Source organism: Oncorhynchus tshawytscha, linkage group LG26 (genome assembly GCF_018296145.1).
Source record: "Oncorhynchus tshawytscha isolate Ot180627B linkage group LG26, Otsh_v2.0, whole genome shotgun sequence".
Lineage (NCBI taxonomy): Eukaryota > Metazoa > Chordata > Actinopteri > Salmoniformes > Salmonidae > Oncorhynchus > Oncorhynchus tshawytscha.
Window position 1 is genome coordinate 37,062,603 of NC_056454.1, and position 26,746 is coordinate 37,089,348.

The following is a 26,746-nucleotide window of genomic DNA, read 5'->3' on the forward strand; positions in this document are numbered from 1 at the left end:
CAGGGACAAACGGAGAGCAGGAAACAGGGGGAGGAGGCCACAGTAATGGCTTTAGCCCACAGTGGCTCGCTGTGAATGAAAGGAAAGGAAGAAAAAACAAATCCATCTCTCACTCTTATAGCTTGTGACACTTTTAAATGTGGGTTTACTGTGTGCAGGTGTTAACATGTTTTTACATCAATATTACTGTGGTGCAAAAGGGTTTCCCTGCTACTCACTATGGATAGCATTTATGGCTTTGTGTGTGTGTGTGTGTGTGTGTGTGTGTGTGTGTGTGTGTGTGTGTGTGTGTGTGTGTGTGTGTGTGTGTGTGTGTGTGTGTGTGTGTGTGTGTGTGTGTGTGTGTGTGTGTGTGTGTGTGTGTGTGTGTGTGTGTGTGTGCAGATAGTCTGTCACGGTTAATTTATGTATGAGACATGAGAAAAGCAGGAATGTGTTATCCCTTCTTTCTTTTTCTCCTTCTTTGTCTTCTTCCTTTACTCCCCAGGGTCATTCACACACCCCATCAAACCTCAGACTTCACCCATCGCTTACCAAAAGCCTTTTTGCCTCCAGTCATCTGCTGTAGCAAAGATCTTCAAACCTGTGAAGCAATGCACACACTTTGTGTCTGTCTGTCTCTTTGCCTACTCACACTTTTTTTGTCTCTGTCTGTCTGTCCCTCTACATTCCCTCATTTCCTCTCTCTCGCTCTCTCTCCCTCTGTGTCTCTGTCTCTCTTTGTCTATCTTTATCTCTCTCGCTGTCAGTCTGTACCTGTGCCAGTCTTCCCTGTGTCAATTGTTGGTTAGTTAACAGGTGCCTCTCATCTCACCCCTCTCTCCCTCTCTCTGTCCTACAGTGACCCACGAGCACCTGAAGGAGCGTGGTCTGTTCAGCCTGCCCCCTCCCCCTCCAGGGGCCAACCCTACACAGTACTACCACCTCATGGCCAGTGGCAGAAGCACCTACGGAGACCTCCTCTTGCAGACCGGGGCGGCCGCGGCAGCAGCAGCCGCAGCAGCACACCTGCCCGACTACATCAGCCCTGTGGACGGTGAGTCACGCTGAAATCACACCCACCAGGGTTGTATTGCAAATGACACCCAATTCTCTAGAGCAGGGGTAAGAAACCCTGGTTCTGGAGTGCAACAACCACTGCAGGATTCTTTCCCAACCAGACACCAAACCCGACTATACCAATCACCTCACCAACCTTAATGAGCTAAATTCTTCACCTGGTCTCACATGTCTAAAGCGACACTAAACGACCAGTGTTTCCTACACGTTATAGTTTCTACTCACCTCACTGCTAGTTGTATCATATATTCCTTTTTTTTAAACCTTTATTTAACTAGGCAAGTCAGTTAAGAACAAATTCTTATTTACAATGACGGCCTACCCCAGTCAAACCCGGACGACGCTGGGCCAATTGTGCGCCGCCCTATGGGACTCCCAATCACGGCCTGTTGTGAAACAGCCTGGAATCGAACCAGGGTCTGTAGTGATGACTCTAGCACTGAGATGCAGTGCCTTAGACCACTGTGCCACTCATCTTATAAACTGGGTGGTTTGTGCCCTAAACGCTGATTGGCTGAACGCCGTGGTATATCAGACTGTATTCTACGGATATGACAAAACATTTATTTTTACTGCTCTAATTACATTGGTAACCAGTTTATAATAGCAATAAGGCTCCTCTGGGGTTTGTGATGCTGTTACCAGTGCATTCGGGAACGTATTCAGACCCCTTGACTTTTTCTACATTTTGTTACGTTACAGCTTTATTCTAAAACAGATTACATTTCTAACTTTTTTTTCATAAATCTACACACAATACCCCATAATGACAAACCAAAACAAGTTTTTAGACATTTTTGCAAATGTATTAAAAATATGATAACACATTTACATAAGTATTCAGACCCTTTACTCAGTACTTTGTTGAAGCACCTTTGGCAGTGATTACAGCGTCGAGTCTTCTTGGGTATCACACTACAAGCTTGACACACCTGTATTTGGGGAGTTTCTCCCATTCTTCTCTACAGATCTTCTCAAGCTCTGTCAGATTGGATGGGGAGCGTCGCTGCACAGCTATTTTCAGGTCTCTCCAAAGATGTTAGAGCGGGTTCAAGTCCGGGCTCTGGCTGGGCCACTCAAGGACATTCAGAGACTTGTCTCGAAGCCTCTCATGCGTTGTCTTTTCTTGGTCACCTCCCTGACCAACGCCCTTCTCCCTCGATTGCTCAATTTGGCAGGACGGCCGGAACAGTCTTGGTGGTTCCAAACTGTGGGACCTTATATAGACAGGTGTGTGCCTTTCCAAATCATGTCCAATCACTTGAATGTACCACAGGTGGACTCCAATCAACTTGTAGAAACATCTCAAGGATGATCAATGGAAACAGGATGCACCTGAGCTCAATTATGATTTTTTTGGCTAAGGGCTGTGTCCAGGCACTCCACATTGCGTCGGGCAAAAAACAGCCCTTAGCTGTGGTATATTGGCCATATACCACACCCCCCCGTGCCTTATTGCCTAGTTATCCATATACCACACTACTAAATACTAACAGCTTAGTTATCCATATACCACACTACTAAATACTAACAGCTTAGTTATCCATATACCACACTACTAAATACTAACAGCTTAGTTATCCATATACCACACTACTAAATACTAACAGCTTAGTTATCCATATACCACACTACTAAATACTAACAGCTTAGTTATCCATATACCACACTACTAAATACTAACAGCTTAGTTATCCATATACCACACTACTAAATACTAACAGCTTAGTTATCCATATACCACACTACTAAATACTAACAGCTTAGTTATCCATATACCACACTACTAAATACTAACAGCTTAGTTATCCATATACCACACTACTAAATACTAACAGCTTAGTTATCCATATACCACACTACTAAATACTAACAGCCTTGTCGCCCTTTGTGCTGTTGTCCAGGTATGTGGATGTGGTGCTGTGCTTTTCATAGATGCCTTTTCTTCTTGTGGTTTTCTGTGTGTAAGACTTCCCCACATCAAAGTGAGAGTCGTGGGGTCTTATATAAACACAGAAAGGCCTGAGGCTGGGGACTCGTAAAACCCCTACTGTTCTCCCAGCACAGGCTTCTTATTCACACAGCCAGTCATATGGTGTTTTAGGTGTGTTACACTGTTATCAGTAACATCCTGTAAATTCACAGCGGTAACCTTAAAAGGGCAACCATGGAGAGAGGGGGGGGGCAGTGGATGTACTATATTGCAGGCAGCAGCAGATGCCAGAGCTTCTATATCTGTCTCTTCTCTTTCTCAGTCAGTGTTATGGCAGGTATACTGTAAATCTGTGGTTCCCGCTCTGCTCTCTACAGCTAATGGCAAAGACAGAGGCTAGATGCAGGCAGGGGTCATTCAGTGACAGTGTGACAGAAGAGAAGTGGCGAACAACCATCAGACATATGGTGAGGGACCAAAGCCTTGCTGCCAGTCTGTTTCACTCGCCTGTTATTGCATTGTTATAGGACCCAGAACCACAGATGTAGGATCTTAATTTGATCACCCTGTTGCAGGAAAACTTTCCTTCAATTTAAAACGTATAGTGTATTTGAGGTTTAAAAAGGCTTCTGAAGTTTGTAATTTTCACTTTGACATTTCAGACTTGATTTTCCCTTACACAAAAATGTATCAACCCCTACAAAAATGTCTATTAATTCACATAATAATTCACATTTCCTGTTTATTTTCCTGCTGTAGCAAACTGACTCAAATTAATATCCTATATCTGTATGAGCAGAGTGATAGTAAGTAAGGCCTAACATTGCTGCAAGTACCTGGACCAAGACTTTTGGATTCAACTTAAGTTAAATGAACCCAGTAACCTTCCAGTAAGCTGTATGAAAGGGCAATATAGTCCTGAGTGGAAAACTAAACTAAACTGTCCATGAAAGTAAGCCTTTCGATGCCTTTCGACAATCAAAGAAATGCAGTCGCTGCCTGCCAGGCACAGACTCCCGGTGTAGTATCCATATCACTTTCATCCTGTCTCAACCCACCCAAGGAAAATGAGCGAGAGCGAGCCATCTAACAGTGTTTCCACCTCATCTGTCACGCTCCCAGTCCACCCTGCGTGACGCTTACGCATCAATCCTCACACGCACGCGCTAGGAAAACAGGACCGCCGTTGAAATGAACCTTAAATTACCCCTAAATCACATAATCAAACATGAAGAGGGAGGGAGGGTGGAGAACGGGCGGCTAGTTTGGGGCATAGATGTTGTTGCCTTCCTCCTCCATTCCTCCATCCACTTCTCTCTCCCGGTGTGACCGCCACTGCTGCTGGCTGCCCACAGTTGTTTGGGGAGGCTGTTTGCTCAGACACCCACAGACACCGACTCACACAACACAGCACTGGGCCTTCTCCTTCTCCACGCTGGGTTTGATGTGGTCAACGTTCGGGCACTCTCGGACCTGTGGCTCTCTGTTAGTGCGGTTAGCGAGGCTAGCAGCCCCACACACACAGCCTCTGTATTGACCCAGCCAGCCATCTAATGGCTCAGGGGCTCAGCAGACAGCCTGGCGAATAAAGAGACTCATTTAACAGCAGAGAGGGCGATACATATGCATCGAGACCCCAACGTTTGTTTTGGAAGCTTTGCTCTGATAAAATAAAATTTATATGCATATTTCAAAATCAGTTTATGCTCTAATAAACTCATTGGACCTACCACAAGGGCAGAGTCCTCAGTGAACCCAAAGTTAAATTATGGCTGGTTATTTTCCCTCCCAGTTATTCCTATTAGTACTGCAGACATGAGAGAGTGGGCTTAGAGGTTAAAGGTTGAACTATAAAATAGTGATCGTTGTTAATAAAAGAGAGAAATGTGTTTATGTAAAATTCTGCCGTGTCAGTGAGTAGAGTAAAGGTTTAAGACAGTCTGGTATCCTCGTATCTCCATAGGGCTAAATGTATGGATTTACTGTCAATTGTACAGCTTGCCATTAAGCAGATCTATAAACCAGACACTCTCTTTTTCTCAGGAACATGGTTAAATTACACTAAACATGTCACCCTGATGCTGTCCAGTTCAGTCTACCAGAGCTAACTGCTCAGGAAAGACCATGCAACCCTGTCTCCATGCATGGTACTGTATACTGTACGTTGACAATTGTATACTGTGTAAAACAGTTGATGAGTACAGTCAACAATCTGAACAATAATTTGTGTGAGCATCCTTTAACATTTTTGGGACCCTTTGTTAAGGGTGAAGGTGAGTAGCTAAGTAAGTAGTAATGCTTTCTCTGAGAACACATTATGGGCCCTGGTCAAAAGTAGTGCACTATACAGTATTGGGGAACCATTTGGGACGCAGAGAGTAGCTTTCTGCTCCTCTCCTCCACCTACTGTGTGACTGACTGAGACATGGGTGCCATGTAGTCTACATGCAGTCTGCTTTGACAGGCCTACAAAACAAACACCTGCCATCGGTCGGCCGGTTAGTGTGGGCCGTGCCGAAACTCTCTTCTTCACTGCCGTGCCAAATGCATGTCCATGCCAATGTGTGCTCTGACACGTTCATGTGACGGGCGGGCCGACACGCAGGCTGAAAGAACAGTCTCCGCTAAACCAACAAAGACCAATTACCCTCTCTAGTAGCAGACACTTCCAGCAGACCAGGCAGAGGCCAGTTGGGCCTTGTTCCCTAAAGCCCCTTGTAAACCTAAAGTAAATCTATTGCACGTGACATGTTATGTTATGAGTGATCTCTGATAGATAAAGGGGAAGAGATGGGCCCCTGGGTGGATGAACATGCAAATAAATACATCTGTCAGTACATCTGTCAGTAACTAACCGCAGGCTTCGACGACACAGCCTAATGCAAACACAGCACACAGTGTATCACGTATCAATATTCTGTTACACAGCGTGATAGTGGGCCAAACCAAGGGGGAATATTATGCTGTTACACAAACTTGTGGCACTCAGCAGAACACATGCATGTACATCACCAAACTGAGGGGACGAGGATAAGCTTTTTCAGTTGTCTAAACAATCTGTCTTCTCACTTCTCCTTTATTGCACTGATCTGAAAGAACTGACTAGGTTCTTTAAACATATTTAAAAAGTCCTACAGATTACAGTACATGATGCACAGTCTTGATAATGGGGGTGGGGGTCATAGAGAACTAACTGTAGAGGAACCTGCTGGCGGGAAAATAAACTGAAGATCCTATGACAATAGCTGCTGCCAAAGTAAATATCTTCCATCTAGTCAGAGGAAAAATACATCTGGGGATGAGGGAGGGACAGAGAAGGAGGGGGGGTCTTGTCCCCCTGGTTTGACTACATACACAAACACTTACTGTACGAACACCCAGCAGACATGTGCTCACACACGTCTGGCTTTAGCACGACACTAGGGGCTCACAGGGGAATCATCGCAGCGAGCCTCCTCTAATAAAATGTGCAGTGATGGTATTAGAGAGATTTACCAGGGAAAATAAACATTCCTCACCACTCGGAGGAGAGCAGAGCGGAGCTGGGGTGGCTGGGCTGGGGCTCTTGGCTGGCTGGTACCCAGGCTGGGGTGTAGTTCAGGGAGGCGATTGGGCATCGCGCTGGGCCTCTCCCTCGCCTCGCAGGATCAACGCCTGGGCCTGCATGCTTCACCTCAGTCTAGGGTCACCTGAGAGAGAGAGAGAGAGCAGTGGATGTAGTGGAACCACTGTATAGCAACTATACTAGAGAAAGAGAGTCCAGAGAGTAGTTCTGAGCGATTAACCAAAATGTTGGTTATTTTTCATTTTTTAGAAAACTAATTGACTGATGTCTGTTACATTTTATTGGATTCCATTTTGTTCTGTTTTTTGAGCTGTTGTTTCTCTAGAGATAAATCAGATCATGACCGAACTGTGCAATGTAGTAGGGAGTTTCCAACAGGCCAATGTTATACATAGTTTAGCGCAGAAAACATGATTTTTAACTGCATTGACCATAATCCATAGCGCAGCAGCTACTTGTCCAGTCTGTGTTTATTTCACGCCTGCTATGTAAGAGAACGAAGAATGCGCGATCAAGAGGGGATACAGAGCAGTTGCTTCGCAAGGTATTGGTATTCAGCAGACAGAAAAGTATGCCTTATTTACTTTGAAGAACTACTAAAATTGGGATTTTTGTCCAACAGCATAGGAAGCAGCTCTATAGTGATGAGATGATGACTTGGAATGAAATAATCAAGTAATCAAGTAACACAAATGTAATATACACAACAACTGAAATATTTGATTAAAGTAAAGTAACTGATGGTTATTCACACATGATCCGTCACACCATCATGGAACTTAAAAGTTTTATTCTGTGTTGTAACAGCATTCAACCCACATAATGCATAGTGCATTTAATGTTTTAAAAAATCATCAAAACCAAAATCATGCAAAAAAATATATAATCAGTGAGAGAGACCAGATAGACCAGAGAAAGAGAGACCAAAGAAAGAGAGACCAGAGAGAGAGACCAAAGAAAGAGAGACCAGAGAAAGAGAGACACCAGAGAGAGAGAGACCAGAGAGAGAGAGAGACCAGAGAGAGAGAGACCAGAGAGAAAGAGACCCGAGAAAGCGGGACCAGGGAAAGAGAGAGACCAGAGAGAGAGACCAGAGAAAGAGAGACCAGAGAAAGAGAGAGAGACCAAAGAAAGAGAGAGACCAGAGAAAGCAGGACCAGAGAAAGAGAGAGACCAGAGAAAGAGAGAGAGACCAGAGAGAGAGAGACCAGAGAAAGAGAGACCAGAGAAAGAAAGACTAGAGAAAGAGAGAGACCAGAGAAAGACCAGAGAATGACCAGAGAAAGACCAGGGACCAGAGAATGAGAGAGACCAGAGAGAGAGACCAGAGAAAGAGAGACCAGAGAGAGAGACCAGAGAGAAACCAGAGAGAGAGACCAGAGAGAGAGACCAGAGAGAGAGACCAGTGAGAGACCAGAGAGAGACCAGAGAGAGAGACCAGTGAGAGACCAGAGAGAGAGACCAGTAAGAGACCAGAGAGAGAGAGACCAGAGAAAGAGAGAGACCAGAGAGAGAGACCAGTAAGATACCAGAGAGAGACCAGAGAAAGCGGGACCAGAGAAAGAGAGAGACCAGAGAGAGACCAGAGAAAGAGAGAGAGACCAGAGAAAGCGGGACCAGAGAAAGAGAGAGACCAGAGAAAGCGGGACCAGAGAAAGAGAGGGACCAGAGAGAGACCAGAGAGAGAGAGACCAGAGAGAGAAAGACCAGAGAGAGAGAGAGAGACCAGAGAGAGAGACCAGTGAGAGAGAGACCAGTGAGAGAGAGAGACCAGTGAGAGACCATAGAGAGTGACCAGAGAGAGAGACCAGTGAGAGACCAGAGAGAGAGAGACCAGAGAGAGAGAGTCAGAGCCAGAAAGCAGCAGATGTAGTGAATCAACACTCCTAACTAATGACCCAACAAAGCCAGGCCCTCCACAGGTTTCCACTGGCTCTCCTGGTCCCATGCAAACTGTTACACTGAACAAAGGGAGACTACCTTTGTGTGCTGTGCCAACTCTTATTCGGGGGGCTTTGGTTTAGGGCTGTACTGGGGTTGGTGGGGAGGGATGGGGGGTAAAGGATAACTACCAATTAGAGTTTTCCGATTTTCCACAAAGCCATTTCAATTAAAACAGCAAGGCAGATGCTTAAAATAATCACTCTGCCCCCTTTTCGTTTTTTGGTGAATGTGCACTGAAGTGCCTGTAATTATAAGCCCAGATCCCCCAATTATAGCCAACCCTCCCCGTGCTCTGCTCTCCTCTGCTCCCACAGAGAGATTCCAATACCTAAAGAACAGGACATATCTCTCCGCCAACGCGGCGTATCCCGCCTCATAGAACATCTGGTTTCTCACTCACCGCTGCCGGAACCTGGCGTATCCCTAAATTACAGCCCCGCCACCTATAAAACACTTCATCGCCGTGTGAGTGTTGCCTGAGTGACCTCTAGCAGAGCAGACGCAGCAATGACCTTGTACGCTGTGTCTCTAACACGGGGGCCCGGGAGGAGTGTATCCTTGGTGTGCCAGATCCAGGCTAGAGGAGTGAACACGGTTCCCATGCACACACTGTTGACTAACACATTAGCTAGGGACTCTTAATGGGAAAATGGAGTTGTATTGAATTGCATAGGGAGAGACTACAGTTTGTCTAGGGGTGGATACGGAGGGGGATTTGGGGGTTGGAGGTATAAGGTATGAGAGGGTTTGAGATCCTGTCTGAGGGTAGGAGTGTGTGGTGGTGGGTTTGGGTTTGGGGGGTTATAACTACAGTTTGTTCAGGGGTATAGGGGTGGGGTTTGGGGGAGGTTGTAGGTATGAAGCAGTCTTTTGGAAAGGGGTTGAGACCATGTCTGGGTAATGGGGGTTGGAGGGTAGGAGGTATGAGGCAGTCTTTTGGGATAGGTGCCAAGGGGGTGAGGCAGGCGCCAGCCTTGCCAGGCAGCGAGTGGTACCCTGTTTTGTTTCCTGATTTATTAAGTGGCACATTAATAAGCATCTCCCCTGAGGTTCAGTTCTGAAGCAAGCAGAGATTAATAGGACCACTGCACCGCACACACACGCACACACACACACACACACACACACACACACACACACACACACACACACACACACACACACACACACACACACACACACACACACACACACACACCTCCACAATGGGCCAGCCCAGTCCCAGGCAGAGAGAAAGAGCCATTAGACTCAATGTAAATCCACCTCAAACTTTTCTAGAGAACTGTAAACCCACCACTGTATTCGGGTATCAACCCTCCCCCCCCTCTACTCCCTCTCTTCCCCCTCTCCCCTGAGACAAACCCCCTCTTTCTCAACACGCCTAATGATACATGACACATTTATTTATTAGCTTCATAGAGGAACATTCCTAAGGACCGTTTGTTGTTTTTGCCAACTCTTTCATAAATATCTCTTACATCTCTACAGCTCGTTTTCATAGAGCAGCCAGAGTCCTGAGTCCTGCAGCTCTTTATTCACATATGCCTTTTACAACGTAATAGTTTGAAAACGTAAGACTTAAGTTTTAACACAAACACACACACACACACACACACAGACACACACACCATGTATAAGACTACAGTTTTTATGGCCGTAGGTTTGGAATAGTATAGTGGTCTCTGGATCCATACGGCCTGGAAGGAAGGATCACTAATTTACCCAATAAAGCAGGTTGACAGTGGTGTGTTTGACATGTTGGCGGCTTTTGTGTGTGCGTGTCTGTGTGTGATGGGGCATGTGTTTTGGCGAGGTGGGATGAGAGCTATTAAGAACTTCCTGTTGCCAGAACCTCTGATGATGCTCCCTGTTAGGCCTAATAACCCTACAGACGAGTACTACCCTCAGTCCTCTGCCCTGGTCTGTGTCCTGTCCCCTCACACCAGAGCTAATGCTCAGCACCTGTTGACCCACAGCAGCTGGCCAACACTCCCCTCTACCCTTACCCTGTATTCCATTAGCCACTCCCCTCTACCCTTACCCTGTATTTCGTTAGCCACTCCCCTCTACCCTTACCCTGTATTCCGTTAGCCACTCCCCTCTACCCTTACCCTGTATTCTGTCCCCGTATTACCCTGTATTCTGTTAGCCACTCCCCTCTACCCTTACCCTGTATTCCGTTAGCCACTCCCCTCTACCCTTACCCTGTATTCTGTTAGCCACTCCCCTCTACCCTTACCCTGTATACCGTTAGCCACTCCCCCGTACCCTTACCCTGTATTCCGTTAGCCACTCCCCTCTACCCTTACCCTGTATTCCGTTAGCCACTCCCCTCTACCCTTACCCTGTATTCCGTTGGCCACTCCCCTCTACCCTTACCCTGTATTCCGTTAGCCACTCCCCTGTACCCTTACCCTCTATTTCGTTAGCCACTCCCCTCTACCCTTCCCCTTTATTCCATTAGCCACTGTATTTACCTTGTATTCCATTAGCCACTCCCTCTACCCTTACCCTGTATTCCGTTAGCCACTCCCCTCTACCCTTACCCTGTATTCCGTTAGCCACTCCCCTTACCCTTACCCTGTATTCCATTAGCCACTCCCCTACGCTTACCCTGTATTCCGTTAGCCACTCCCTCTACCCTTACCCTGTATTCCGTTAGCCACTCCCCTCTAACCTTACCCTGTATTCCGTTAGCCACTCCCCGTACCCTTACCCTGTATTCCGTTAGCCACTCCCCTCTACCCTTACCCTGTATTCCGTTAGCCATTCCCCTCTACCCTTACCCTGTATTCCGTTGGCCACTCCCCCGTACCCTTACCCTGTATTCCGTTAGCCACTCCCCTCTACCCTTACCCTGTATTCCGTTAGCCACTCCCCTCTACCCTTACCCTGTATTCCATTAGCCACTCCCCTACCCTTACCCTGTATTCTGTTAGCCACTCCCCTCTACCCTTACCCTGTATTTTGTTAGCCACTCCCCTCTACCCTTACCCTGTATTCCGTTAGCCACTCCCCTCTACCCTTACCTTGTATTTTATTAGCCACTCCCCTCTACCCTTACCCTGTATTCTGTTAGCCACTCCCCTCTACCCTTACCCTGTATTCCATTAGCCACTCCCCGTACCCTTACCCTGTATTCTGTTAGCCACTCCCCTCTACCCTTACCCTGTATTCCGTTAGCCACTCCCCTCCCTTACCCTGTATTCTGTTAGCCACTCCCCTACCCTTACCCTGTATTCCGTTAGCCACTCCCCTCTACCCTTACCCTGTATTCCATTAGCCACTCCCCCGTACCCTTACCCTGTATTCTGTTAGCCACTCCCCTCTACCCTTACCCTGTATTCTGTTAGCCACTCCCCTCTACCCTTACCCTGTATTCTGTTAGCCACTCCCCCTACCCTTACCCTGTATTCCGTTAGCCACTCCCCATACCCTTACCCTGTATTCTGTTAGCCACTCCCCCTACCCTTACCCTGTATTCTGTTAGCCACTCCCCTCTACCCTTACCCTGTATTCCGTTAGCCACTCCCCCATACCCTTACCCTGTATTCCGTTAGCCACTCCCCTCTACCCTTACCCTGTATTCTGTTAGCCACTCCCCCATACCCTTACCCTGTATTCTGTTAGCCACTCCCCTCTACCCTTACCCTGTATTCCGTTAGCCACTCCCCCGTACCCTTACCCTGTATTCCCCTGTCACCTCCTCTGTCTCTTTCCATCTCTCCCTACAGTAGCTGTCACCCATTGCCACTGGAACACAGGAGTCAAAACCAAAGCCGACAAAGAAAAATGAAAGGAACTTTTTGGATACCCCTGAAAGACATCTTTCCAAATGTATTTGACTACCTGGAACTGTTTAATGTAGCAGGGTAGAAGGGGCTTTCCATTGCATGTCCCAAAGAGGAAGGTTAAGGTGAACTACGTGCTCAATTCAGGTCAGATTGACGTACACAGAACTAGGTGGTTTTAGTATGTCTACATGCATTCTTATATAATAAGGGTTAGTATCAAACACAACCTGAGGGAATTAGTGCTAAAAGGGTTGAAGTTAACACAAAGTACCAAAACAACAGTTCATGGACAAAAAAAGTCAAAAACCTTTTTTATTTTACTGTAATGTTCATGCTCCAAAAACAGCTTAGGAAAAGCCCTCCACAACTCTCTAGGTTGACTTCTGCCCTTTGTAGCTATGCCTCATTCTTTTAATGCTATTCTCAAATAAATGTGTTTAAATTGCCTGCATTTAACTTGCTGAAATGCAACTGACTGGGTGAGATTCTTATCACGGTAATTACAGAAATGATTGCAAGTGATTAATTATGCATAAGAGGATGTGAACTTTAAGGGAAGAAGGAGGGTTGTATGAGAGAGATGCTGGAGAGAGATAGGTTATGTCCCAAATGGCACCTTATTCCCTATACAGTTCACCACTTTTGACCAGAGCCCTATGCCAGAGCCCAGTCAAAAGTAGTGCACTATAGGGTGGTGCAGTGGTCTAGGGCACTGCTTCGCAGTGCTAGCTGTGCCACCAGAGACTCTGGGTGGCACAGCTACTAACTACTAACAATTGGATACCACGAAATTGGGGAGAAAAGGGGGTCAAATTCAACAACAAAAAATAAAAAAGAAGGAAAAAAAGTAGTGTACTATATAGGGAATAGGGTGCCATTTGGAGCACACACATTAACAGACTGAGGGGGGACTGTACTGTAGTCTAGACCAGACTAGCAGCACAATGACCTCTACTAGAACGCCTCTGGAGAAAATATTTGTGCTGCTTTCATCTAAAAACAGACGATGACTCGTGACAACAGTTAAACAGTTATCAAATACATTTGATTGATTGATTGATTGATTGTGTTCATTCTCTGCAGTGTCCAGGTTCTCCAGCCCCAGACTGACCCCCAGGCTGAACAGGAAGCGAGCCCTGTCCATCTCCCCTCTCTCAGACGCCAGCATCGACCTGCAGACCATGATCCGTACCTCGCCCAACTCCCTGGTGGCTTACATCAACAACTCACGCTCCAGCTCTGCAGCCAGCAGCTCCTACGGACACCTGTCAGTCAGCGGCATCAGGTGCAGGACATATACACAACACACACACACACACACACACACACACACACACACACACACACACACACACACACACACACACACACACACAGGGCTCAACACAAGGCATTACACCAGTCACTCACTCAAAGACTTACACGGTATTCTAACTTTCCTCATCTCTATGTGTTTATTACTTTCACATATCTATACATCTATTGAAGGGCTCCACGTACACTAGTCACTCGCTCACTCAATCGCCACAGCATTCAACCTTATGTCCAGGCCTATAGCGGAGTTATGTCTGTCTCTTGCTGTTGTAAATGGAGTGGATCTGCTAATAACTGTCCTTCGCTTTCCTCTCCCAGTCCGTCGTTCACCTTCCCCCACTCCATCAACCCCATGGCATACCAGCAGCTGTTCAACCAACAGAGAGGCCTGAGTGCGTTCGGCCATACCCCTCCCCTCATCCAGCCCTCGCCCTCCTTCGCTGCCCGCCAGCATGCCCACGCCATTGCAGCCTCCGCCCTCAACAACACCCACAACACCTCCAGCTCTGAGTCCAACCAGGTGAGTCTCCTAAACCAGGGATGCAAACTGCTGAGGGCCCAAATAGGTGACTTTTTTTTTTGTTGCACTGAAACAGGCAAAACATCCCTGCTAGGGGGAATTCAGGTTTTAACTAATTAAACCACGGATCTACATGATCAGTCTCTGTGTGTAAAATAAACTCACAGCTAAAAGAAGCAATCCAATGTTATTTGTTGCCTAGACTTCACTGCAAATGACACTCTTGAGAAAGAACAATACACTAATATTGCAGTTAGCCATGACGGCCTTTATAATAGAGTGCTTGTGACCACACACACATCTATATATTGCCATGGGGGAAAACACATCTTAAAAGAAGAAAAATAATGAAAGAAACAGGCATTCTATTTTTGCTCTATTATAGTGGCCACTGTAGTAGACATCGATCAAGTGCACAAGGCTACATGTGTGCAAAAATAACGTTGACTGAGTAAAACAAATTTTAATCTGCCCCTCACTCACACATGTTACTGTCAAATTCAACACAACAAAAACAATATCTTTGGGCTACACAGCACATTATTACATTGTACACTTTCTGCCTGTGGACATCTGTTCTACAATGTCCCAGCAAAAGTGAAAAAGAGGGAAAGTGTGTGGTGTTCCTTTCACCTCTATAGTGGCATCCAGCTTAAACAGGGCCCAGCTCCAGCTACACTTCATCCCTGAATCCACTTGTTTAACAAGCAATGCCTCATAGTTAGTTAGCTAGTTAACATTTCACACGGAATGTCAGGGTCCAGTAAGCAACTAACGCGTTATAACTTGAGGAACGACAAGGAGTCGTATACGTTACCAGTTAATAATGACCTGACTAGATCATAAAGGAACAATTGTCCAGGCAGAGGGTTGAGTTTACGAATGTACGGTTTATTAACCCAACTTCACACAGGCTACTGTTTGGCCGTAGCCCACGCCAAATAAACGAAGGATACCCTGTGAACCAACCGTGACCTTCTCTTGTGAAGGCCAGAACTAAGAGAGAGAACAATGTCTGAACCTGGTCTTAACTTCCAACGCTCCCTGCCCAACCCCCCTCCTACTCCGCCAACCACCAGGATGCCCGGCTTCAGAACACTCCAGGCATTCCCGTGGTCGGCAGATAGCAGGTTGATTGGCATGTCGGACCCCGCGAACACTGGGTACTGGCAAATACAACACAACCAACTAATAGCCTAACAAAACACACGGGTTGCTTCTTCCCAGAGCGCTGATGGTTGTCTCTTCCCTCTTCAGTCGCTTGTTGCGCTGATTTCTGTTGTTATGTAAACGATTGGCTGAGCCTTGGATACAACCAGTATTGCTCCAAACGCGCATCACTCGTTCGCTTACAGCCAATAGTGATCCAACCTCAACCACTCAAAACGGCGAATTTCGCTGAAAGGAGACATGTTTGCATCCCTGCTAAACAGACAGACAGGGGTAATATAATAATAGTCTACATCTGTCATATCATAGAATCTGGGGTCATGTTCAGATGACACAAAACACAAGATGTACTGAAATGAAGTGAAGATGCCCTAACGAACACCCAGAACTCTCTAACATGAATGATATGTATATTGTGTACAAGTTATGTTATTGGTAAAATTATGTCATGCTAAATTAATCCAGCCCAAGATTCTCATAAACTGTCAAGTGTTTTTGGTGAGAGATGTTTCAGCTGGAGGATGACTCCCTCCCACTAGCAGCTGTTTTTATCTGTCTCAGTTCTTAGAAGTGTTTCCTCTGTCTCCTTTATCAACATATTGTATACAATATGGTCTCTATGAATGTAAACTTCCCCCTCATTTACCATCTCCCCCTCAGACACACACAGACACCCATACATTCCATCAGTATGTCTATTTTAGTACACCAATGTGCGCACACACACGCACGCACACACACACACACACACAGGCAGAGAGAGCTGAATTCCCCATCAGCTTGACAGTGAACAGAACCACATTTCCCCTGGTTTCCAGCCAAAGAAGTCAGTGTTAGTGAGATCCCAGAAGCACAGTCAGCGCGGTACTGTACTGTAGTGTAGTGTAGTGGCTGGGTGAGATTTGGAGATTAGAGAGACCCCTCCTCACTGACTCTGAACCCTCCCTTCATATATTTTCTTACGATGCTTAAACACACACACACACACACACACACACTGAGTGTCTCCTTCTCAGAGCCTGTGACTGAGGCTTTAAAAGGCTGTTTCTGCCTGTCGTGTTAAGAGTTGGCCGGAGGATCAAAGCTCTGAGCGTTGCAGTGTGGGTAATAATTTCTTTCTTTTCATATTTCCACTGGCTGACTCTCATAAAGCAGTCTGAACTGTTTCTCTGTGGTGGGTCGCTATACGAGTTATGGGCCCTGAGCCTGGTGCTTGGCTGGCTCAGGTTGTCTCTGGAACCAACCAACCCTCACATCATCATGTTGCCATAGAACAGAGCCAGTCAGCCAGAACCACCCTGGGTTATCTTCACGCTGCCTCCATCTCTGCATCAGAGCACCGTAACTCTCTGACTCCTTCTATTTGGCCATTTGGCAGACATTTTTGTATGTAATCCCTGTGTGAATTGAACTCGACACTCTTACCAACTGAGCCACAAAGGACCACTCTATCTGAACTCTACCTCTCGCTCTACAGTATGTCCTTCAGAAGGCTGGTATAGCCTGTGTCTCTCTAACTCCTTCTCTCTCCTGCAGAATGCTGGTAGCGACCCGGCGGTGAGCAGCACAGTCAACCCCATGATCACCAAGAGGCACAAGGTCAAGACAGAAGCAGAGGGACCCCGGTCCATATCACCGTGCTCTCAGGTATGGGACCCCACGACCCCTCACTTAATTGATCTTTATAAATGGCATACAGAAATATAAAATACCGGGGCATTTTACACTAGATCAATAAGACGAACTGTGTTGTTGCTTTTTCTTATCTTTACAGCGAGTTGTGCAAAAGCAATCTTAGATCATCAGGAAGCAGATAAGAAATTGCAGAATAGTACAGTATAGTTGGTAGTGATACGCTATTGTCATTTACACACACTTAACACACACACACATACTGTGTGCATGCATGCACATCAGACACAGTCATGAACCCCTCTCTAACTGAGTCCTCTGGTCCACAGGAGCATGTTCTGGACCTGAGTGAGGAGCGGGATAAAGATGAGTGGAAGCAGGAGCCAGAGGCTGTCTACGAGACCAACTGTCACTGGGACGGCTGCACCAAGGAGTATGACACTCAGGACCAGCTCGTTCACGTGAGTTATTATAAATTATACAACAGGTGGGTCTAATCCTGGATGCTGATTTGTTAAAACCACATTGCAGCTGGTGTCTATTCCACAAGTTACCACCGGCTAAAGCTTTGATGTTGAAATGCCTATTTACTTTGTTCCATCTCCCTGGAAATCCATCAGCCCAGCCAGACAATTTATAAACTTGATCTCCAATGTAAAAAGCATCTAGACATTAACTCCCATTTCTTTTAGACTAAAGTTTAGTTTTCAACAGTGGAGATTTGTATGAACCTTGCTGTCTGTCTCTCTATCATTTGCAACATTGTTTCAGTATTGAAACAATGTTTCAGTATTCGATCTCCAGCTGTACCATAGTAATGAACATGTAGGGGTCAGGAGTCGGGATGAGACAGACAGGCAGGCAGGCAGCTTTTCTCAGCTAGTCGAAATCATGAATCAACATCATTTTTATGGATATACAGTGTATAAAAATAAATGTCAGTAGAGAACAGGCAAAACGAAACTAAATGCAGCAAGTTTGCAGTCTTTCCAGCTTCAGTTTGAAGTGATTGTGTTAGCTGTGTTGTTGGCTAGCTCCACCGAACAACAGTGTCCTAACAAGAGAGCACATTTTCTATGCCAAGTGAAATCGCACATCATTAGCTCATCGTTATGGATATATCCAAATAAATGTCACTAGAAACAAACACAAATGCAGCTACTTTGCTATTATTCTGGCAGCATTGTTTAAAGTGACTGTAAGTTAGCCGTAGTCGGCTAGCTAGCAAGAAAGGACTATATCTTGTGCAAGGATGAAATAGTATGAATAAATTCATCAAAATAATGTTTTTAATGATAATATAAAAGTGATAATGCCCTCGAAGCCGATGTTTGGGGGATGTATTGGCACAGTTTGCCAGCCCTCGACTTCATCTCGGGCCTATCAACACCTGAGCCAGTATATCCTCCAAGCACAGGCTTTGAGGGCATTATCACTTAAGTGATCTTTAGTTACCGCAGAGAGTTAGGACATCTGTGAGTAGTGAGCTGCTGGTGCCATTACAGCCAGGGGTATGCCTCTGACTCTCAGTACTGTTTCATCTAGCTTAAGGGACAGTATGACAACACTCTTCACCAAATTAACTATTCTCCTCTATTACAATGACATGGGGTGCCAGTCAGATGAGGCTGGTGAGAGAAGGATAATGGCTGGAATGGAGTGAAGGGAATGGTATCAAACATGGAAACCATGTTTCTGAGAGAGAGAGAGAGAGAGAGTCACACATAGAGAGGCACAGAGAGTCACACAGAGAAAGTCACACAGAGAGTCACACAGAGAGAGTCACAGAGAGAGTCACAGAGAGAGGCACACAGAGAGAGTCACACAGAGAGAGGCACACAGAGAGAGTCACAGAGAGAGAGTCACACAGAGAGAGGCACACAGAGAGAGGCACACAGAGAGAGGCACACAGAGAGAGGCATACAGATACAGGAAAAAGTCCAAAAGACCTCACATTTAAAAAATAAAAATAAATAAAATTCAAATTCAAGCCTCCTCTGCTCATCCTTGAAGTATGCAGGGTTAGAGTCAGTGCGTCAAGTTTAAGATTTAACCAGTCAGTGCCGGGTCAGAGCCAAGGGTTGGGGGTCACAGCTGTTGATCCTTTCCTGTAGTGGACACGCGCAGGGTTAATGAAGCCTGTTGATTGTGACTGAGGAGACATAGGTACACTAATGGCCCTGCAGCTGTAACCCCGAACCCCTGGCTCTAACCTCTGACCTTTGAACTTTGTTCTATTCCTTTCTTGTCCACTAAACTCCCGACGCAGCCTACTCTGCTGCTCCACTCCCATAGGCTGTGATTAACAATTGGGTTTCCCCAACCTGACAGACGGGTGGCAGGGGGCATGTGTCAGCCCAGTACCCAGACTGGGAGTCTCTGAGCTGAGTCTGCAATGGTCTGGAGTCTCCCAGTGTTACGGGTCAGGAGTGGATTCACCTTGGAGCCCCTTTCTCCCCCCTTTCCACCCTCTCCCTCCACTCTCAGCACCCCGGTCCCAGACTGTCCTGACAAGGCAAGTCAAGGAGGAGAGCAAACTAAGATCCCCTTTTACCCCATCTTTCCCCCTTTCACTCACCTCTCCTCCCCAACCCTCTCACTTCTCCCCCTGCTCCTGCCACCCAGCCCCTCAGCCCCATTCTGTCCTGACAGAGGGCTAGTCCAGACCAACCCAAGTTAGTTCCAGCATCCATCCCCCTACTATGCTGCTCTGTCAGGGGCTGAGGTGATCAGAAAACAGAAATAGGACCTGCTGGTGTGGATTGTAGGGTGTGGATTGTAGGGTGTGGATTGTAGGGCGTGAGGTGTGGATTGTAGGGTGTAGATTGTAGGGTGTGGATTGTAGGGTGTAGATTGTAGGGCGTGGGGTGTGGATTGTAGGGTGTAGATTGTAGGGTGTAGATTGTAGGGCGTGGGGTGTGGATTGTAGGGTGCAGATTGTAGGGCGTGGGGTGTGGATTGTAGGGTGTAGATTGTAGGGTGTGGATTGTAGGGTGTAGATTGTAGGGCGTGGGGTGTGGATTGTAGGGTGTAGATTGTAGGGCGTGGGGTGTGGATTGTAGGATGTAGATTATAGGGTGTAGATTGTAGGGCGTGGGGTGTGGATTATAGGGTGTAGATTGTAGGGCGTGGGGTGTGGATTATAGGGTGTAGATTGTAGGGCGTGGGGTGTGGATTATAGGGTGTAGATTGTAGGGCGTGGGGTGTGGATTATAGGGTGTAGATTGTAGGGCGTGGGGTGTGGATTATAGGGTGAAGATTGGGTGTAGGGGGCGTGGGGTGTGGAGATTGTAGGGCGTGGGGTGTGGATTATAGGGTGTAGATTGTAGGGCGTGGGGTGTGGATGGACAAGGTGAAGCAAAGAACATACCACAACTCTCTGGAACAAGGGTTAGGCAGCCAGGAAGGAAAATACTAACAGTATATGTCAATACAGTGTAAATACAGTGTTATAAAATAATGTATTTATGAATGAGTCTCTTGTTACAGTAAATTCTAATTTTATATCTCGGTAGATGAAGATGTAATAGCTGAGAGTCTGCTGCTAAGAGTTTGATAGGACTTTATACCTTCATCTACATTTCTGTACACATGCCCCTGTACTGTAGATCCAAGGTTTCACACAATGTTCTCACCAGTGAAATCACACACCTTGAAAATACTCAATTATGGCATAGCGCTTCTAGGTTCTATTTACCCAAACTAATCCTTCCTGAGTAGCCCCATATTATGGTTTCACTATGCTAGTGTTACGTGGGGTGGAGCAGGTGAACCCAAGTGCAGACTCAAACGAGGAGACAGGGATAAGGTAACCAAGGTATTTATTGAAAACCGGGGGGAAATGGGGTGCAGGTCAGGGAGAGCTCTGGCGAGTAGCAGGGAACCAGGAACTGAGGCTACGGCTTAGGCAAGGGAAGTAGGGGCAGGGTAAGCAGGTCCGGAGCGGAATCCAAGGGAGCAGTAGAGCAGGGGTCCAGGGCTAGGAAGCAGGACTTACGAGACGAGGGACTGGAGACAGGGACCAGAGTCAGAGCAGACGGAACTGTAGCAGAGATAAGAGCAGTGTCAGGCTAGGGAAAACAGGCACCACAGGATAGGTATTTTCATTATTAAACAAATGAACTACACAGAGGGAAAAGTACACTGCATTCAGCACCATGGACAGAACTCTTCTTAACGGGTATGCACAAAACACAAGAAAGAGAGAGAACTCAATATTACATTTAAACTACTCAATCAGTGTGAGGAGTGAAGTCTCTGATAGGCATTGACTAGAGCAGTGAAGTCAGGTATAGTTTCTGATGTTGCTATGCGCAGGATTGCTGAGAGGTGAGAGTCAATAAGAGATAATCTGTGCCTTGACTTGTTATATTTCATCACTGAAAATGCCTGTTCACATACATAGGTTGACCCAAACAGTGCAAACATCTTCTGAGCATGACTCTTTATCTTTGGAAAGTTTTGTCGTCGAGAGATGCATAGAACCTTGTCAGTGACATTGTTTTGAATAGTTATCCAATCACTGCATCAGACTGAAGATCGATAAGCTCAAGTTGCAGGTGTGGGAGCGTTATCCACATTAAAGGTGAAAGGAGAGGAAACCAACAGCATGTCATTTTCCAACACTTTGAAATCCTCAAAACGACAAGAAAACTCCCCGTTCAAAGCACACAGCAGTGATGTGTACTTCTCCCGCTGGTCCTCTGGTAGGGAACAGACTAGTAGTGTCAGAAGGTCATCTGATAGGGAACAGACTAGTAGTGTCAGAAGGTCATCTGATAGGGAACAGACTAGTAGTGTCAGAAGGTCATCTGATAGGGAACAGACTAGTAGTGTCAGAAGGTCATCTGATAGGGAACAGACTAGTAGTGTCAGAAGGTCATCTGATAGGGAACAGACTAGTAGTGTCAGACATCTGGTAGGGAACAGACTAGTGTCAGAAGGTCATCTGGTAGGGAACAGACTAGTAGTGTCAGAAGGTCATCTGGTAGGGAACAGACATCTGGTAGTAGTGTGTCAGAAGGTCATCTGGTAGGGAACAGACTAGTAGTGTCAGAAGGTCATCTGGTAGGGAACAGACTAGTAGTGTCAGAAGGTCATCTGATAGGGAACAGACTAGTAGTGTCAGAAGGTCATCTGATAGGGAACAGACTAGTAGTGTCAGAAGGTCATCTGATAGGGAACAGACTAGTAGTGTCAGAAGGTCATCTGATAGGGAACAGACTAGTAGTGTCAGAAGGTCATCTGGTAGTAGTAGTGTCAGAAGGTCATCTGGTAGGGAACAGACTAGTAGTGTCAGAAGGTCATCTGGTAGGGAACAGACTAGTAGTGTCAGAAGGTCATCTGATAGGGAACAGACTAGTAGTGTCAGAAGGTCATCTGATAGGGAACAGACTAGTAGTGTCAGAAGGTCATCTGATAGGGAACAGACTAGTAGTGTCAGAAGGTCATCTGGTAGGGAACAGACTAGTAGTGTCAGAAGGTCATCTGGTAGGGAACAGACTAGTAGTGTCAGAAGGTCATCTGGTAGGGAACAGACTAGTAGTGTCAGAAGGTCATCTGGTAGGGAACAGACTAGTAGTGTCAGAAGGTCATCTGATAGGGAACAGACTAGTAGTGTCAGAAGGTCATCTGATAGGGAACAGACTAGTAGTGTCAGAGGGTCATCTGGTAGGGAACATACTAGTAGTGTCAGAAGGTCATCTGATAGAGAACAGACTAGTAGTGTCAGAAGGTCATCTGATAGGGAACAGACTAGTAGTGTCAGAAGGTCATCTGATAGGGAACAGACTAGTAGTGTCAGAAGGTCCTCTGATAGGGAACAGACTAGTAGTGTCAGAAGGTTATCTGATAGAGAACAGACTAGTAGTGTCAGAAGGCCATCTGGTAGGGAACAGACTAGTAGTGTCAGAAGGTCATCTGATAGGGAACAGACTAGTAGTGTCAGAAGGTCATCTGGTAGGGAACAGACTAGTAGTGTCAGAAGGTCATCTGGTAGGGAACAGACTAGTAGTGTCAGAAGGTCCTCTGATAGGGAACAGACTAGTAGTGTCAGAAGGTCATCTGATAGGGAACAGACTAGTAGTGTCAGAAGGTCATCTGGTAGGGAACAGACTAGTAGTGTCAGAAGGTCCTCTGGTAGGGAACAGACTAGTAGTGTCAGAAGGTCATCTGGTAGGGAACAGACTAGTAGTGTCAGAAGGTCATCTGATAGGGAACAGACTAGTAGTGTCAGAAGGTCCTCTGATAGGGAACAGACTAGTAGTGTCAGAAGGTCCTCTGGTAGGGAACAGACTAGTAGTGTCAGAAGGTCATCTGGTAGGGAACAGACTAGTAGTGTCAGAAGGTCCTCTGATAGGGAACAGACTAGTAGTGTCAGAAGGTCCTCTGGTAGGGAACAGACTAGTAGTGTCAGAAGGTCATCTGGTAGGGAACAGACTAGTAGTGTCAGAAGGTGGGTGAGATTGTTGGCTTCTGCGGGTCAGGAGGATTGACTGCACTGAAGCAAGCTCCTCTGTCATTTCAAAGTCTGGGGTTTTGCCTCGTCAGAACATCAACAACTGCTCCGTGTCACGTGCATCACTGCTCTCATCCAGGTACAAGGAGAAATAGGTGAAATCCTTTACCTCGTCGAATCAGGTCCGCGGGCCATGTTGAATCAGGTCCGTGGGCCATATTGAATCAGGTCCGCGGACCATATTGAATCAAGTTCGCGGGCCATGTTGAATCAGGTCCGCGGGCCATATTGAATCAGGTTTGCGGACCATATTGAATCAGGTTCGCGGGCCATATTGAATCAGGTTCGCGGGCCATATTGAATCAGGTCCGCGGGCCAAGTACGGCCCCCGGGTCGGCCTTTGCCCAGGCCTGGTGTAGATGAAGGGGAGGAGACAGGTTAAACAAGGATTTTTAAGCCTTGAGATAATTGAGACATGGATTGTGTATGTGTGCCATTCAGAGAGTAAATGGGCAAGACAAAAGATTGAAGTACCTTTGAACGGGGGGTACCAGGTGCCAGGCGCAGCGGTTTGTGTCGAGAACTGCAACGCTGCTGGGTTTTTCACACTTAGCAGTTTCCGTGTGTATCAAGAATGGTCCACCACCTAAAGGACATCCAACGAACTTGACAACTGTGGGAGGCATTGGAGTCAACATGAGCCAGTGTCCCTGTAGAACACTTGACACTTTGTAGAGTCCAAGACCCAACGTATTGAGGTTATTCTGAGGGCAAAATGAGGGTGGGGGTGTGCAACGTGTTCTTTGTGAGGGTGCACCGTGTTCCTCGAAGAATATAATCAGCTGTTGAAGCATGTGCATCTGAGGGAGAGAGAGGAGGAGATGTGTGTAAATCTCAGGTGTGACTGTCCCATAACTAATTCCTCTTCGTTAGTTAAGGAAGTCCCCTCCCTCTGACACATATAGGGCCTGAGAAAACATTGTGTGTGTGTGAGACACAGGACCTGACAAATCTGTCATAACCCTTTGTCTACAATGTGAGTTGTAGACAAACTGTTAGCCATGATGGATGGCGTTGTCACTCGTGGTCTGGCTTGGGGAAGGGAAGGGATCTCAGAGAGGGATGTTTGGGAGGCCTGCTCTCACAAGCTCTTTGCTGACTAAACGTCTCACTTCTCCACACACACACACACACCTCGAATGAGCAGGAAACGGACAGCTTTAAAGACAGTCTGACAGTTGATTAAGAAGATCATATCCTGAAACAAGTTGAGATACATGGATGTGTCGGCTGTGTTTTACTCCCATGTAACCCCATGTTCCCCTGATCTCTCTTCAGCACATCAACAACGACCACATCCATGGGGAGAAGAAAGAGTTTGTGTGCCGTTGGGATGAGTGCTCGAGAGAACAGAAGCCCTTCAAAGCTCAGTACATGCTGGTGGTCCACATGAGGAGACACACTGGGGAGAAGCCACACAAATGCACAGTAAGAACTCCAACTCCCAACTAGCACCTGGGCATGTACACATTATTTCAATAAGCCCAGAGCCTTCTATTATAGGTCATGGATAAGCCACTCACATAACTCTCTCTCCTTGTATTAAACACATTTCTGCACAAGTCCTACCTCTAGATAGGGTTATGCTTTGCACCCTATAATAACAATTGACCGTAACTTTACTGTATTTCTTCACTCCAAGCCTATTTCTCACCAGTAGTGATCCTTCCTCTCCATCTAGATGAGTTTTCAGGGAATTCCTAAGGGCTTCATCTGTAGCATGCAGTCCACTCATGATGATCACATTCAGAGTGTAGTTTCCTCAGCTTCAAAGCTCATTGATGAGGCCTTGTGAGTCCAGTCCATTAAAATACTTCTGACTAGAGACTTCACAAGGCTGATTGACAGGAGGGAAGGTTATTAGTTATTAAAGTGTAAAGAGTTTAGTTTTAAATCCCACATGCATCTCATTCACCCCCAGCTATCTCCCTCTCTAGCAAGTCTTGTGTTTTTGAAGGGAGGATCTTAGGTCTTTTATGTCCACTTTTGAGCGAATATAGTTTGATCCCATCTCACACAAACTGTCAATTACCCACAGTGCCCAGCACAGTATGCCGCTCTGAAGGAATACCAAATCAATGCATAGCCTATTGTAGCATACCAAAGCTAAACACAGACCAGCTTTGATGCTTTGTTTCAACAAAGCTGTCCATGGTCTCTTACTTAGCTTAAATATGTGTAGTAGTCATTTTTCTCTAAGAGCAAATACTTTTGTGTGATAAGTGTAAGAGTCTCTGAGGCTATGTCTAACTTACCTTTGTCTCCCTCCCTCCCTCTCTTTAGTTTGAAGGTTGCTGTAAGGCCTACTCTCGCCTGGAAAACCTGAAGACCCACCTGAGGTCCCACACAGGGGAGAAGCCGTACGTCTGTGAACATGAGGGCTGCAACAAAGCCTTCTCAAACGCCTCAGACAGAGCCAAGCACCAGAACCGCACACACTCCAATGAGGTAAGGCTCTTATAGACAATCACCTCAAAGACATACTTTGAGCTACATCAGTATATACCCACCCGCCATTATTTAAGTCAACTAATGTGCGTTTAAATTCATTTTGTTTTTATATATTGCATTTTCAGAAGACAATGAAAGAAATCAGTAATCAACATAAGCATGATAAGGTAATAAGACATCATTTTTAATTATTTTTCCCAGAAACCCTACATCTGTAAGATCCCTGGGTGCACTAAACGCTACACAGACCCCAGCTCTCTCAGGAAGCATGTGAAGACGGTTCACGGACCAGAGGCCCACGTCACCAAGAAACAACGTGGCGATGTGCCTCCCAGGGGTCCTCCCAAAGGAAATGGAGAGAATGAGGCAAATTCCAAACAGAGTGATAGAGGGATGGATGGAAAGATGGAAGCCAACAGCATTACTAGAGGAGTGGAGGACTGCCTGCAGGTCAAGTCAATCAAGACCGAGAACTCAATGGTAAGACTGGGTGTGACATTCCAATGTGTCATCACCACTAATTATTTAACAAAGCATTGACTTTGACTATTGTCAAAATCCTCTCAACTACTAACTACTTAAACTATCAATGCAAATCCTATCAGTACCATTCATACATATTCTATGTTATTTGAGTCTTGTGACATTTCACCATCTATCCCATCACCTTTCACGCTAACTGTGATGGACAATTGACCTGCTGATGGTCTACCCTTCTCCTAATCCAACTCACCTCTCTGGTCACTACTTGAATGTGCTTCTCTTTCTTTAACACTTTCCCTAACGGACAGGCATCTCTGAGGTAAGCACCACCACGTTTTCTCTTTCATTTCAATGCTTTCTAACT

At 46.2% G+C, this 26,746-nt stretch overlaps 1 protein-coding gene across 3 annotated transcripts in view; it reads left to right on the plus strand.

Annotated features, from left to right (window-relative positions):
* The window catches only part of LOC112224857 (zinc finger protein GLI2), a 102,545-nt gene that overhangs the window by 69,423 nt on the left and 6,376 nt on the right, over nt 1–26,746 (plus strand). For all 3 annotated transcript variants that reach the window (XM_042306547.1, XM_042306548.1, XM_042306549.1), the window contains 8 exons: nt 842–1,036; nt 13,379–13,580; nt 13,928–14,129; nt 16,836–16,946; nt 17,261–17,392; nt 24,727–24,876; nt 25,732–25,896; nt 26,101–26,379. In XM_042306547.1, the coding sequence (XP_042162481.1) occupies nt 842–1,036; nt 13,379–13,580; nt 13,928–14,129; nt 16,836–16,946; nt 17,261–17,392; nt 24,727–24,876; nt 25,732–25,896; nt 26,101–26,379 (1,436 nt within the window). The remainder of the gene's footprint in view (nt 1–841; nt 1,037–13,378; nt 13,581–13,927; nt 14,130–16,835; nt 16,947–17,260; nt 17,393–24,726; nt 24,877–25,731; nt 25,897–26,100; nt 26,380–26,746) is intronic.